The 15,741-nt window shown below is 42.3% G+C and overlaps 1 protein-coding gene across 7 annotated transcripts in view; it reads left to right on the plus strand.

Annotated features, from left to right (window-relative positions):
• The window catches only part of LOC144155194 (putative phosphorylase b kinase regulatory subunit beta), a 75,796-nt gene that overhangs the window by 13,170 nt on the left and 46,885 nt on the right, over positions 1 to 15,741 (plus strand). For 4 of the 7 annotated variants that reach the window (XM_077686486.1, XM_077686491.1, XM_077686488.1 and 1 more), the window contains 9 exons: positions 3,173 to 3,275; positions 3,346 to 3,453; positions 4,406 to 4,465; positions 6,774 to 6,910; positions 7,005 to 7,164; positions 7,888 to 8,088; positions 8,212 to 8,269; positions 12,250 to 12,330; positions 12,743 to 12,784. In XM_077686486.1, coding sequence (XP_077542612.1) covers positions 3,173 to 3,275; positions 3,346 to 3,453; positions 4,406 to 4,465; positions 6,774 to 6,910; positions 7,005 to 7,164; positions 7,888 to 8,088; positions 8,212 to 8,269; positions 12,250 to 12,330; positions 12,743 to 12,784 — 950 coding nt within the window. The remainder of the gene's footprint in view (positions 1 to 3,172; positions 3,276 to 3,345; positions 3,454 to 4,405; positions 4,466 to 6,773; positions 6,911 to 7,004; positions 7,165 to 7,887; positions 8,089 to 8,211; positions 8,270 to 12,249; positions 12,331 to 12,742; positions 12,785 to 15,741) is intronic. The other 3 variants (XM_077686490.1, XM_077686492.1, XM_077686493.1) reach the window with 1 other exon arrangement.

A 15,741-nucleotide genomic window follows, 5' to 3' on the forward strand; every position in this document is an offset into this window, starting at 1 on the left:
AAGAAAGAGCCGACGCATGGAGGAATCAACAGGAAAGGAAATGTGCTGCCGCCGCTTTGAAGGAACTTGAGCTCAAAAAACAGCGTTGGCTGATGCTGAGATTCAGGTGTCCCTCATCTAAACCAAAATAAACTGTTGGAAGCAGTGAAATACAGCATTGAGGCATTGTGCATGAGCTAAGAACATAGCAGTACGGCTTTACCATTTTTAGACCTCGATATTTTATTCCCTGTGGATTTTACTAGCTACTCCAGTCTGTTTTCTTTTTTAAAAAATAAAAGTTGCTTGTTACCATTCAGACTATGTTATGTGTTTTTTTTTTTTTTTTTAATTTTAACACATGGTTTTTAGAGAGGGACAGCATTTGGCAAAATGGTGTTCAACCATCTTGATTTAAAGCAAATTTCAGTGTCACTCAGGGAATTTAGAAAAAGGACGCAGGGAAAACCTGGAAAACTCGGGGAATTTGAAAATGTCAATTTGGTAGACCTCTGCATAGATAAGTCCTAGATGCCTTGGACAGGATGACTTTCTTTCCACCAATGTATTCCTTCCAAGAGGCATTGGTTTGGAGTAAAGACGTTTGTTCTTTGTGACGTTTGTACAGGCTACATTTTGAGATTCATTGTCTATAACTGGAGCCACTACAGCTGTCACCGTTATGAATGAGTTGGGATTCACAGGTTCCGTTGCCATAGAGCTGCTAAGAGACTTCCTGTGCGAGGGACATTCTCTTTTCGTGGATAACTGGTACACCAGCCCAGCACTGTTCGAGTTTCTTCTCAGCAGGCAAGCGAATGCTTGTGGGACGGTATGCACAAATAGGAGGGGATTCAAAAATTCGCAAAGAAGCTGCAGCAAGGCGAAGTGGATAGCTACTGCATGAAAACCATGCCAGCTCTGAAATGGCGTGCCAGACGAGACGTGCACGTGCTGTCCACAATGCATGGGGCGGAGCTTGCCAAAGCTGAAAAGGTGGATTGGAAAACGGGTGAAAAGAAGAAGAAACCAAAATGCGTACTTGAATACAACAACCACAACAACAAAAGATGGGACTAGTAGACAAAGTTGACATGCAACTGAGCTTCTCCGAAAGTGTAAGAAAAACAATAAAGTGGAACAAAAATTTTTTTTTTTCACTTGCTCGACATGTTGCTTGCTCAACACATACATCATCTTCCGTAAAAACACTGCATCCACAACAGTGTTGGTGGACTTCAAACGGCGGGTAGTAAGCCAACTCATCAAAGAGCATCACAGAGAGGAGAGCAAGCGGGGAAGGCCAACTAGAGAAAATCCTCTTAGGCTGACAGCGCGACCGTTCATACAGATGTTGCCACCCACCGATGCGGAGGGAAGCAGGACCCAGAGGAGATACCATGTCTGTGCCAATACCATGTCTGTGCCAACACCACTGGACGACAAAAACGTTGCAAGGAAATGCGCTACATGTGTGTTGAGTGCAACAAAGCACTCTGTGTGGAGCCATGCTTTAAAGACCATCACATGCTGAAGAGGTATTAGTGTGGGAGCGCAAACATTTTTTCCATAAAAGTGCCTGGTGCGCTTATTTTGTATGTCAGTGAATTATTAGGGGCTTGGGCTGTCGGCATCTCCTGTCGTCGTCATTTCATGTAGTCATAGTACTAAAACACCGGGACACTCGTTTTCCAATGCCTCGTGCTAGAACGTTTCATCTCCGTGGGCAAAAACTTGTACTAAAAGAACTCACCCGTTTTCCAACGCCTCGCACTAGAACTCTTCGTGCATCAAAGACACGAGACTTTCATAGTAAAGCTGTATACCTCTACCCCCCAACGGTTTCATATCCATGGGCAAAAACGCCAAGGCGCCAAGAATACACTTATACACGTATGCTTTGCCCCTCTTCGGGTTTCACGTTAGTGGAGATGGCCTGGTTTTGTTTATTACAATTTACCATTTTTTAAAAGGTGTATAAGGTTTTTTTAGAATTTGTCTTGTGTTACTCATGAATAAACCTCGTGTATGTAACAGTTTTTTTGTCACTTTATGGTCACCCTAAAAAAAACTTACAATTTTTTCTCAAAATAGATTCTCAAAATAGACGCTGGAAGGTCGCACTTAACAGAACAATTTGACCCTCAAGGGGTCAAATTTGACATAAATATCCCTAGGTGATCAAAATTAATCTGGAGTCCTCCACTGTGGTGCACCTCATCGCCTGTGTATCGTCGGCGCGTTAAACCCCATAATCAATTAAATCAATCCCTGGTCTCTTAGTACTGTTCGTACTGAATCAAACCCTTTTTCATAATCTATAAATGCTGTGTCAAGAAGTTTGTTAATCCGTGGATTTCCTGATTACCTGGTTGATGACACGAGGGTGAATTGTTGTTATGTAGCATGTAATTTGTTTGAGTAGCCTTTTCAAAATCTAGCGTGCTCTCTGGCTTATTGAAAATCTGTGGTGTCTCTTATGCAGTTAAACTTTGGTAAACAGCTTGTATACTACATCGCAGAGTAGGCTGATGGTTGGCTGATCAGCCTTCAGAGTAGGCTGATCAGCCTTCTTGTGGGGCGGAACTTGGTTGGCATTAAATAAAATTTTTGAAGCAAATATAGCAACCAATATATATTCTTGGGACAGGATACTTTTTACACACTTTGCATTTTCACCTATGTACCCTGGTTAAGTGCAAGGGTTACGATTTATAAAATAAAAAAACACTGTAAAACAAGGCTTAGCCAAATGGATTAACAATGTAGTGAAATAATTTGCCAAACATTGTATTGAAAAAATGCAGGTTTGTCTACTATATTTTGACTGCAGAAAGGCTCTTTGACATGTTGAATCTCTCTGAGCATTAGAGAGGGTAAGGGCTGTTATGGCATGGACGATTGTGAGCATGGTCTTATCCTCAGCTGTATTTGCTGTCTTTGTGAGATTCCTGCCGTGAATTCGATACCGTGAGGAGAGGTTTGGGAGGCCCGCACCAGTGCAACCGTGGTATTTGTATGTTCCAGTTTTGTCTTGAGTTTTTAAATGCAGTTTTTGCATCCTGCATCGTGCAGGCTTTTCAGAATACACGGCCATTTATCTAAATGTCAGTGGATGCTTCCAACTAGCCTTAATGTACAAAGCAGACTGTGTTCACAAGTCATGTGGACTGTGCCTGCTTTTATCCCGCAGGAGAATCGATGATGACCGTGGCAAGTCATACGAGCTGGGCCAGAGTGTTGTCAAGTGCATGCGGGGCATCCTGTTTTGCTGGATGCGGCAGTCCAAGGACAAGGTCAGTCCTAGGTCGTCGGGCTGGCTGTGCAAGGAGAATGGAGCGACTTACTCTCTCTGTGCCATTTCAGATGGAAAAGTTTAAAGTGGAGCAAGGGCCACAGCACGCTCTACACTCCATCTTTCATCTCAAGACTGGAATGACCGTCATTCCTGAAAGTGACTATGGACACCTGCAGGCAAGTTGCAGCCCGTAGTGATTGCCGCAGTCCTTCACTGATTTCATTTGTCTGCTGCACTGAAGCCATACATTAACAAAGCACTTGAGTGAATGTTTCAGCTGGGCGAACTTTCCAAGCCATATCAGCTGATGCTTATTAGCTTTAATTTCCCTTACATGCTGTATGTTACTGTGCCCATGTAACATAATTTGGACAAATTGGGTGCAATTTCTGTCCTGCATTTTTACTTCCTTTGGAAACGTGTGCTGTGATTCACATTTGTCATTTTGCTGGAACAGTGAACTGCCATTGTTGGTTTTTGGGTTGAAGCTAGGGTAAGTAAGACAGTTAGGCTTACATTGCGTGCACTAGCATGCGGAAAAAAATGTTCATGCAGTATGCAGTAGTGATCTGATGAAGCTTATATTAAATCTAAATTGCATTCTTTCTTGGTAGCAAGCTGTTTTAGTCCGTTTCAGCCCATTTTGCATAGCTTTTCTTGGTGACGCTGAAATTTGTTCAGGTGGAGCTTCACTTCATTGACTATGTTTGTCAAAATTTTCGTTTTTAAAGCCATGCTCAAAGTACAAGACAAATGACGTAGGCAATACTACAAGTAGTCCTAGGTGAGGCTAACAACTAGTGCATTATTATAATTATCAGTCACTGAGCCGTCCCTTGCACTGGTTACCATTAAAAATGGAAAATCAGGTGGGCACGCTCTTATAATTTCTCTGATGATTCTAGCAAACATCCCTCAATATTCTTGAAGCAGTCGCTGCATTGTCTCCAGCTTTGAAGAAACACATGGATGCATACTTTTCTGTCTGTGCACCTGTCCTGCTGCGAGTTTCTTTTGTGGGAAAAATCTTGATGGATGAAATCTTTCATGTGAAAGCTAGAAGCGTTGGTTTTGGGAAAAGTTTTTGGGAAAAAAAAGCTCAGCAGGTTTTTTTTTTGTTTGTTTCAGATTGACTCAGTGTCACTTTATCTACTGTATCTTGTTCAAATGATCACGTCTGGACTACAGGTATGCAAAAGTGGCCTGTTTTTGCTATCTAAAAAATCTGCGCGAGTGGGTGGTGCAGGTTGAACTACAGTGCAAGCAAATGAGAGAAGGACAAGACAAAGAAGGAGGAATGAAGCACTGTACAGTGCTTTGTTCCTCCATCTATGTCCAGGGTGTCTAAATTATGTGTCATGCCTCATAGCCTACAGAGCTTGCTTGGGGGCATAAAACACCATTCCAAACTTGTAAGTTCAACTCAAAAAAAAAAAAAAGAGAGAGAGAAAAGAACTCCTTGTGCACATGTGGCTATCTTTCCTCTTTCACTTTTGAACCATTAATTGACAAGTTTGCTATTTTCAAAATGCTTAGTGACAAAAGGTGAATTTTCGAAATGCTTTTTTTAGCTCTGCAAATTGGTTGCTGTAGCTGCGTCAGTTTACCTAGCATTACTTATTCTGATGAAAAAAGAGGGATTCAGAATGAGAGTTATGCTTCAGAAAGTATTGTGAGAAATTTTTTTCTGGTGCTGAAAGGCATGTATTTATGAAGAGATAATGACTTGCTGAGCACTGACTTGCTGGTGCATTGTTTTTAAAGCATTGGAAGGGGGTGCATGTGATAGGCATTTTGTGCCCATTGGTGACAACACGCATTAAAAACATGTTTGCTTCACTTTGGTGCCTTTCATGTCCTTGACGTGTACAATCACCACAAGCTCATAACTGCAGTGTGAGCAGTGAAGGTGGAGTCTCGTTGCATGACAAATTTATAGAGAGTCTGTGGATTGAATTTTGTGCCTCTGGGACCAATTGTGGCCAGGTTGCATTTAGGGAGAAAAACAGAAACACGTAAGAGCCAGATGGTGGGCTTAGGCAGTCAGTGTGCTTGTCATTGAAACAAGCTTCAAGACATGCCAGCACTTGCCAATAAGGTGCATGTTTATGGAAATTCTGAAGAAAATTAACATAGTAGTGCTTTCCAGGTGGTTGGGGATGCTGTGCAAATGTGTGCATTGTGTGAGTGGGCAACCTACCATACAGTTCTGGCTCATTTGGCTTATCTGAAGGTCAGGTATAATTAAGTTAGGCTTAACAGCAGGCTGCTGTGCTTTTTGGTCAGCACCACGTGCTGTTGTCAGCTGCTCAAACATGCGTGTCCTTGTTTAACTGTCCTCCATGGGAGCATTAAATGTAGTTTATGGGGGACAAAAAATTGGGAGTGCTGGCTGTACAGGCACTCAGCATTTCCTTGTACATTTTAAAACTGCTGCACATGTGATTGCAGTTATATATGCTTAAATATATTGTCAAAGGCAGCCGTAATAATTGCAATTTGGTACTAACGGTTGTGATTTGGTACTGCCGTGGCCAGACACAACAGCTTCTCCCCCTCCCCTCTGAGAGGCCAGGTATTACTACCCAGGTCTTTCTCTGGCAGAGACATTAAATAAATCCTGCCTGCTATGGTGGCATATGTGACTGTGTCATTCTGCTGCACAGTTGCTAGATTCCTGTCATTGGATGTATCTCCAGTGACATTGCTGTGTTTTTTAAGAAATTTCAGTTTGCCAGAATTCTTAATGTGTATGGTGGTGCGGGCAGAAGGCTGTTTCATTTTTGTTCTATCTTTCTTGTGTGAATAGAATGAATCAGTTTCCTCCACTATGCCGCACGAAGCTCTTCAGTCTGGCACCTAGCAGGTCCCAAATGCACATGTCATCTCTCAAGAAAGAATATGCCACTGAACTGAAAAGAAGGGTGCAAAAAATGGACATTGTTCTGCACGTACACTGAGGACGTTGAAGTTGCTCCAGGAATGTGGGCAGAGCAAGTTACACTTGTATACAAGCAGGAAAAGGGAGAAGTGCCCATACAATGTAATATGGGCAGTCTTGGGACGGAAGACAGAAGGTTAAGCTCCCTGCTACATTTTGGCCATTGCCTGACCTGAGAAGCAGTGCTTGGCAGTGGCATGGGTTGTCCTCTGATTGCTGTGCCTTTGTGCCCTTCACGGACAGTGCGCATTCTTCACGTTCAAGACCACCGTGTAACCGAGGGCCCACGCCTGCGCTGGGTGCATGCTGTCCGTTCTTCCTTTCCACCTCCTCTGTGCTGTGTGTGTGTGCGATTCTTGCACCTGTGCTTGCTGTTGACTGTTGTACCTTTGTTTTCCTCCAACCTTTGCGCCAACTGCTTGCTCATGAGATTGAGATGAAATGGGGCCGAGCAAAGGTCCTCTGGCAGTTGACTTTTAGCCTTGTGTCCCATTATTTTTAGTGTGCCCTTTTATTTTGACGCCTGTGTTTTGCCATTTTGGCGTTTTCTTCCAGATCATTTATACAATGGATGAAGTGAACTTTGTACAGAACCTGGTGTACTATGTGGAAAGAGCTTACCGCACACCCGATTTTGGGATCTGGGAAAGGGGCAGCAAGTATAACAATGGCACGCCCGAGATTCATTCGAGGTAAGTGATGTGGAATTCGCATGATTTCTTTTTAGTGCAGTGGCGGCTTTGTTTAACTTTTCGGTCAAATGGAGGCTTCTTGTTTTACATGCAGCTCAATAGGCATGGCTAAATCTGCCCTGGAAGCCATCAATGGTTGCAATTTGTTTGGTGACAAAGGAGCTTCTTGGTCGGTCATCTATGTGGACGTTGATGCGCACAACCGCAACAGGAGCATTTTTGAGACACTGCTGCCGAGAGAGTCGAGCTCAAAGGTCTGCTATTGTGGGCTTTTTTTTTCTACTCCTGATCTTTGTAAACATTGGGTACTATGAACGTTTCATTCAAAATTGAAGCTGGGTGGATTGCTTTGGATTTGGATTTGGATATTGGGATTGCTTTGAATATGCAGAACTAACCGAATATTCGAGAATGCATACGTAGAAGCTAAAAAGAAAACGCAGCATCAAATCACAATGCAGGTAGTGCATCTTTTGTGATAGGTGAAGGCATGGAGCACTAACACATCCTTCTTTCAGGCAACTGATTTTTTGTGCTTTTGTTACCCCCCAAGTTAGAGTTAGGTTTAGGTGCTTTTTGTAACTTGGGGTTCATCCGCAATTGTAGCCACATTTGCTGTTTCAGGGTGCTTTGTTGGTTGCATTCCAGTTCTCTTGGCACTGTCTGTGGGACAGTCTGTCCAGTTGAAGAGCACATTTCGTTTAACCATTTTTAATTGTATAAACTTCTTGGTGAATTTAAGCACGAGTGAATGGATGATCATTGTAGTACATTGCCAGCACGAAAAATCCTGTGGGTGACCGTGGCTACTGTACCGCAATATTTTGCTGGAAAAGGTGTCTTTTGACTAAATGTTTTTTGTCATTTTTGGGGGGTTGAATATATATTTGTTTTTTGTTTTATTAGATGGTTTTCTGTGGCTATAAGGTCTTGTTTGAAGGCTCTCAGACCAAATGATTTTCTTTACGGGTCCCCAGAACACGGACACTGGGCTCCTCATGGCAGTGAGCTTCCCCTGTTTTGCAACGCACGATGACTACCTGTATAAGCGGACAAAAGATAAAATAATACGGAAGCTACACCGTAGCAACTATGGCATCAAGCGGTTCTTGAGAGATGGCTACGGCACAGTGCTGGAGGACAGGAGCCGGAAGTATTACACGTCGGGTGAAACCAAGGTGAGCTTGAGCAGTGCCTCGAGCTCTTTGTTTGTCATTTTTATAGATCCTGATTGGATGACTAGTGAGAAAGCTGAGTTCAACTTCTTTTTTTTTAATTGTCTTGTTTTTCTTTTGTTCTAGGCATTTGAAAACATTGAGTCTGAGTGGCCAATGTTCTTTATTCTCATGATACTTGATGGTAAGTATTTTTTTGTGCTGAAAAGTTCATGACGAATCCTTGTTGGAGTTTGTGTCACTGTTATTAAGTGTCTGTTTTACACTGTGATGGACAGAAGTTTGTCGAAAGTAAGGCTTAATATTTGAAATCTAGGGCCATAACTGCTAATAATTGAAGTCCCCTAATTTCAAGTCCTCGCAATCCCGTGTACCACTTGCACATTCCATTGCTGCTTTTACACCTCATTGCCGCTTTTGTGCGTCACGATGCAGAGGTCCCTGTCACTGGTGAGCCCATTTTGTGCATTTTCGGTAACGTGCAAGCCTCATCCCTCCAACATCTGCATTCTATTGATATCAACACTAAATTGGCCTCTCTGTCGCCTGATTACAGTTTGGGAATGCAGATATATCACTTGTGGCTACCAGCAGTTGCTTATTAATGCAGGAAATGCAAAAAGCATGAAAACGAGTATCGCCGCTCCGTAAAATTTTTTGCACTGCTATGACATCATAAATCACGAATGGTAAAATGGTATTGGTGGAGCTTGTCTAGGCAGTTTCCTCAAACAAACATGACAGTAGGGACATGTAAGTGTAAAATATATGTATGGAGGAATTCCTGCCGAGCACATCTTTCAATAAGATACGAACTTCAGTTTGTAAGCATTTAAGCAGATTATTTTAAGACTGCTGGCAAGATTTGTTTCGATTTTGGTGTAATGTTTTGCATAGTTGTAAGCATCCTCCGGGGTCGTATGCAAGTAAACTCTAGAGCTGTTACCCCATTTCACTGTCCGTGTTTGTTTATATACGACAACCAGCAGCACGATCACTGCTGCAGTTAGTGGAACGATGTGTCCGGCCGCCAGCAGTCGTGCTGGGAAATCACTTTAGTTTCTACTGCTTCTCCTAGACGGAAGCACCTACCTTGCTGGAAATGCCTTGAATGACTTCATAGGCTGTTCCACTCCATGATGCACGGAGTGATCTTTTGTGTCACGTAAAAATAGAACGAAAACAAGACAGAAATGACAGTTTTAATTATTCCTAAACAAAAAATAAAGCATCATTTTCCATCGAACAAAAGCCAAACCAGCTTTGAAAGGTGGGATCTTTCACTTAAAGCCAAGGGCGTCCGCAGGACTTTTTGCAAGGGGGGGCATCCATTAGCGGGGGGGGGGTGTACGGTTGGATAGCACCAAAAAGGCGCTATTTGTGGTTACAAAAAGTACAAACAGCGAATTAGAACCAGACTTGGAGGATATACATTGTATTTTATTGCCGAACAAAGAAATAAAGTTAATAGAGAAAATGTGAAAAGTTACTGTCACTTTGTAAAGAGTGGCCAGTCTCGCTGCGTGAGCGTTCTCGACTCACGCCAACTGAGCACCAGCACACAGTACAATACATTCACATACAGTTGAACCTCGTTATAAGAGACATGGATGTAAGAGACAAATGGGTATAAGAGACACTATTCACCCACATGGCTGGCTGCTCTATCTTTCCCATTAAATTGACCTCTTTTATAACACATCGGATGTAGAAACAGCTGGTTATAAGGGACAAGTCATCCTTGAACTTTAATAATCTTGCTTGTAGCAGACATTTTAACTTCAGATGCAGTGCCACCAGTCACTAATTGCAGTTGCTTCCATTGTGGAAACAGGTAGACGACAGACGCCTGCAGTTGCTATTTATTATAACTTCAGCAAACACACAGTGGTTCAATCAGCTATGAAATGATGATGAGAAGCCCTGCCAATGAAAATGCAACTTACAGAAGTGGTTGAAGCTTACTGCCATCCATTGGAGTGCAACTGCACATGCGGGCTCTCCCACTCGTGTAGCTCCCAATCAAGAAGCATCGCAGATGTTGAGTCCTGCAAGCATAATGAATAGCCTGAGCACACAGCGGAAGAAGCTGTGCGATCTGGCTATTCATCAGGCTTGTGAACTCAACATCTACGATTCATCTTCCACAAGCAGTGAAAGGAAAAAAAGCTGGTAGAATCGGATGTAAAAAACAGTGTAAATAGTCATGAAGCAAACAAAGATTCAGAACTGTTTCATAAATTCTGGGGGCCAAACATAAGTTAGAATGAGTGTTTTGCAACATGCTGTAGCATTCTTTTGAGCTTATTTTAGTCATACGGTGCCCACATTGAACTAGGGTCTGATTAGTAAGTGAAAACATGGTTCCCTGCTTATAAGAGACATCTCATATAAGAGACAGAAACTGCTCCCCGGTACGTGTCTCTTATAAAGGGGTTCAACTGTACATAGAACTGCACTCCGTCAATCTTCCTTGAATAGCAGCTGCAGACGCCTCGGGTTTTTCTGGGCAAATTGCGAGATGACATGTGTGATGAAGTCTTTTGAAATGGCTCACGCAATAAAGATACTACTCGCCTATCTGGCTTCCAATGCAGCAGAGGCGTACAAGCGTTTTGAGGGGCTGATTTATAGGTTTTGTTTCGGGGCTTGGGTGGTGCCGACATTTCGCTATTTCGAAGGAAAGGGTGTACAAGGTGATAGGACGGCACGGGAGGATGTTACACTGGTTACACTCTCCCTAGTAGGTGTGGCGGTAAAGATTTTTTGCTAGATATAGCTGCAACTTTGTCCGAAAACTGAAGTTCTTGCGGTAAGACTGCATTAATCTAGAATTTAGAAAAAAACAAAAACAAAACAAAAAACAAAACGTCAAACCTTTCACTATCGCTATCTTCAATAGCCAGCACAGGCAGTCTGTTTCACTGCCATCACATGACCGACAATGTCAGTGTCTAAAGTGCAATGTTGAATGCAGTCTTGATGGGCGTTCCATATGGATACGCAGGACCTGAGTGTGCTAATCATTTTAGTAGCGTGGATTGTTGCGCTAGTTGGTTCACGTACATAATTAAAAAAAACTTTGCGCTAAAGGACAAGACAAAGGAGAGAACGTCGGTGTCGTTCTCTCCTCTCTTCCATCCTTCAGGGCAAAGTTATTTTAATTATGGGCCAACGAAGCTGTGCAGCTTTCTTGTAGTGCATAAAAATAACCGAACTTCCTAGGGGGGGGGGGGCCGTTGCCCCCCCTTCCGGACGCCCATGCTTAAAGCAAAAAGTCGTTCAGCCTTTACTGTCCCTGTAAGGACTTGGCAAGCAAAGTGGGATATATGGGGGATCATCGATACACAGCTGTATTTATTTCCATTTGGCAGTGTATTGGTTCTATGAGCCCAACATGTACTTATGGGTATATGAGGCTGCTTCTTCCCATTGCCCGTGATGCAGTGTCTGGGCATTGTTTCAAGGTGACATTGACTGCTAAGAGTGATGTCACACATTTTGTTTTTCTGAAAATATGGAAACGCACACGTTCCACCTTTCATGCCCGACATCACATGTGCAGTGCAGGTGGCTGCGAAGCATGCCTGTTAACTTCAGCAAACATGCACCTAGCATGTCGGACTGGCAACAAAACATATCCACTTTGATCACTGTGCACTGCTGAGCCATTGTGGAAAGCATGGCTCACTACCATTCTGTGGTGACAGTGTACACTGCCTTTGGAAGGAAAAGGGATCAGTATGAACAAGGCAAAATAGCTTAGCATTTGGGTGATTCTTAACTTAAAGGCACACACACACGTCAGACTGACATGGAGGACAGCACTGTATGCTTGAAATGCACAGGTGGCTATGCTTACTGTGCACAGTAGTGCAAGTGCTGCAGCTGGGAAGTTGCCTTTGCTTGAAACGTTGGTCTTACCATATGGTTCTCGAATTCCGCATCAACTGTTCAGTCACAGTGATCGCACCAGCTAGCATAAAACATGCAAGCTCAACCCTTCTTGAGCCCCCTTTATTGGTTACTGAAAGTGACACCCCCTTTCCTTCTTTGTTTGCAAAGTATTGATAAGGGTTTACTTTTGATTAGCTTCACAGGGATTATATTTTTCAGTTCTGGGGGCGGCTTTGTTTGATAAGAGACATTTTTGTTAACTTTCAGGCATCTTCAAGGGCCTGGATGATCAAGTTCAGAAGTACAAGCAGCTTCTAGCACCCAGGTTAAAGAGGGACAAATATGGAGGTGATGATTGCTTTGTAGCTGGCTGACTGTCTGTGCTATGGAAACTTTTGGCCTTCACTTGTCTCAGCAGACAAAATGTTCCACTGCTTATCTCAAGATTTTATTCCTGGTATGGCATACCCATTCATGGCTGAGGGTAAATTAAAAATGCCCGACTGAATAAAGTTTTAGGGGATGTTCGATGACTGAGTGGTATAAATTAGTCTCTAACTTTCTCTGGCCCATTTCTGTAGACAAGCTGTAGACTCAGTGCTCCACCCTTAATACCCCATTTTATTATTTTGCTTTACCATTGTTGTGTTGCTTTTGTGTATATCCCTTGCATGCTATGTTTTTTTACAGATTTGTGTTGCATCGTCCATAATTCTAAAATAATTTATTGGTTTCTGTTTATGGCACTGTGTAATTTCAGAGGCCAATATAGAAACCCCTCCAGGAAGAAAGCTTCTCAAAGGTAAAATGAGGTGTGCTGGTTCCGCAATTTTTTGGGGTGTTCGTGTAAGTTAAGAGAAAGGTGACATGTTTGATTTTTCATATCTTGAATAATGTAGTGATTGCTCTCAGAAGTATGTGAAAAATGCACGAGGCTAGTCTTGCAGGTTCCTGGTGAAATATTTTGCCGTGCTCCAGGTTCATCTATAGAAATGATTAGCATTGGAAGTGAAACATGCATGCTTGCTACATAATGCGAACCAAGCACCAGAACTTGATTTAGTACCTCTCTTGTACCTTATGTATTATGTCACATTTTTGTTCATTACCAGGCGGTGCCTGAAACGTACCCTGTTAGGCGCCAAGATGATTCCCTTCTGGACACTTTGTAAAAACAGGATTACCAGAAGTCAAATAGAATTGACTGTTGAGTTTTATGCCATACAAAATCTCTTTAAAGATCCTTTTAGATGAGCCTTCCTTCTTTCGTACTAGCTCTGAAACTTACCTGAGAAACTGTTAATTTTAATTTTTGTAGTGGTGATCGCAAAATAGTCGCATCACTTCGAAAACATATGCTTTAATTCAAAACTGTTCAACCGGAACCGATACTACTTGCTTTGCATTTGCTTTGAAAGCAATAGTCACTGCTGTATATTCATGTATACATAATTAAGTCCATAAATTTGGCACGAGCTGTGTTTAATAAGCTTTGAATTGAGGTCTTTAATTCAAGAGAGATGTAAATTTTTCAATCCTCCATTGTTACTAATAAGCGTGATAGAAAAGTGCATTCTGTCATTGCATTTTTTTGTTTTGTGCTCAGCTATGCCAGATGAGAGTGCTAGTCTTCTTATAACTATCCTATTTAAACAAACTAAAAACTTCACGGTTTTGTATACACTAAAGGGAACAGTCCTTATACATAATTCTACTGCACAATGAATAATTCATTGCATTCATGGTACTGGTAGGTGTGTTGTCTCTTTCGGGGCTGTAGCGCAAAATTCTGTTGGGATTATGAACTGAGGCAAGCTCTGTGGAACAAGATGTGTGAAAACATTCTCAGTAATTTAAAGGCTCAGCAAGCAGCAAGTTGTCTCTGTATATGCTTGCAGAGAAGGTTAGCAGAATTATATCATGTTCTTGCTTGCTTATTCGTTTCCTTTGGGTTTAGTTTTGATAGAGACAAAGTAGGTACTTGTTGAAGATCGCCTAGCAGTCCATTTTAATCAGGCACTATCACTTGGCACACTTCATAGCATATGCTAAGTTTTGGTGAGTTATACCAAATAAACCAGATTATATATTTGTTTTCTGCTAAGCTGAGAGGTAATTGAATGCTCCTTGTTGTAATTATTAAATGAACCTCAGTTTCGTGACAATAATGTTTGCAGTAGGTGAAAAATTGTCCCAAGTCTGTTATTTTTTAGAATTGCAACGGCTTACTGACTGTAGCACTCTCCCAGCATGTAATGCCAGCTTTTGGCGTCCTGGTCATCTCGGCAGGCTCAGTGTCAGTTGTTTTTCATCTACTAGCAAGTTGATCACACCAGCTCTGGTGCTGTGCACAAAAGCTACTGCAGTGGCTGCCTAGCGGCAAACAGTTGTGCAGCTTTGCTTCTCAAGGGAAGCTGTGCGTGGGAGTTGTAGTGTCTCGCAGCCAGTGGTTGCTCCCGTTAAAGCCAGTCTCCTTCTCACTAACCAAGCAGCTTGCACCCATTGTCGATTACCTGCAATTGGGTTCACGACTGAAACACTGGACACAGATCCAAGGATCCTCCAATTGAATGTTCTTTTTATGCCTGAAGCCTAATCTGGGTGCTTGCCAAAGACAAGGACTGGGGTCGGGGTCCCCCTCTTCTTCATTCCACTTGTCACAGTGGTGTCCCTGCTAAAGGTCTATGTAAGGCTTCTAGCATTTTTGGGTCACATTGCTGAGAAGGACAAAGGGGCCCTGCCGCTATTTTTAAAATTTTTTTTATGCGAGGCGTGCATGTTTTATCGAAGCAACAAGCAATGAAATTTTTTCCCTCCTGGAAATTGATAAAATAAAGAGAATACAAGAAAGCTGGTACATTTTCTCCAAGGGTTTGCTAGGGAAAAACAATATATAATTAACCTCCGCATTGATCTTCAGAGTGCAGCTAGAGCTCCCTTGCCCCCCCACCTCAATCCCAGGAGAGGCAACTTGTACACCCCCCATGCGGATGTCCATGAACGAGGGTCATAATTGAGGGTGAGGATTCGAAACCAATGTTTAGTTTGGAATTTCACAACCCCAATAACTGCGACACATACAACGTTAACCCTTCCATTTTATTGCCAAAAAGTACTGATAAGTGGGCATATACCTGGTGCTGCTATATTTAGCATAGCTAGCATAAAATAGAGGATTTTTTCTTGCTGCAATAATGTGTTTTAATTCTCCGGTTTAAATCTCATTTCACATTCTTGTTTTTTTTTTTTAATGCTAAGGCCATCTCTATGCCGTAAAATTTTATTTACTGGTATCGTTGTTTAATTAAGCCAGCATCTGTGTGCGGAACGTTTGTTAGAAGAGATTTTGTGAGTTGTGGAGCAGCATCTAAAATGCATTTCTGCAGTGCCTTGTAGGCAGGTGGGTGTGGTGTGTAGACTTCGTTTAAAGTAATTAGAAGAAGGGTTTGGGAATGCAATTGAATTTTTCTGTAAGGGGGCTTTCCTGCTGTTGTCAATGGCCTGCAGGCACTTATGTAGTTATCTAAAAAAGAAGCCCTAAATGCAGTGAGTAGGAGGCAGAGTCAGCAACACAGGGCAGAGAAATTTGCTTAAATTTATAAGCCTGCGTTTTAGTTTGCCAGTGCATGCACGGTAGTTAGAGTAGAATTACTTACCCAACATCGTAACTAGTCTCAAATGCCACTGCCACATCGTGCAATCATACGACTTCTCAAATCAATGCCGCTCTTTGCATTGCAAAAAATAAAAATAGGCTTT

This window comes from Haemaphysalis longicornis, unplaced genomic scaffold, assembly GCF_048455015.1.
Source record: "Haemaphysalis longicornis isolate Haplotype H1 unplaced genomic scaffold, Haemaphysalis longicornis Haplotype H1 scaffold_1, whole genome shotgun sequence".
Classification (NCBI taxonomy): domain Eukaryota; kingdom Metazoa; phylum Arthropoda; class Arachnida; order Ixodida; family Ixodidae; genus Haemaphysalis; species Haemaphysalis longicornis.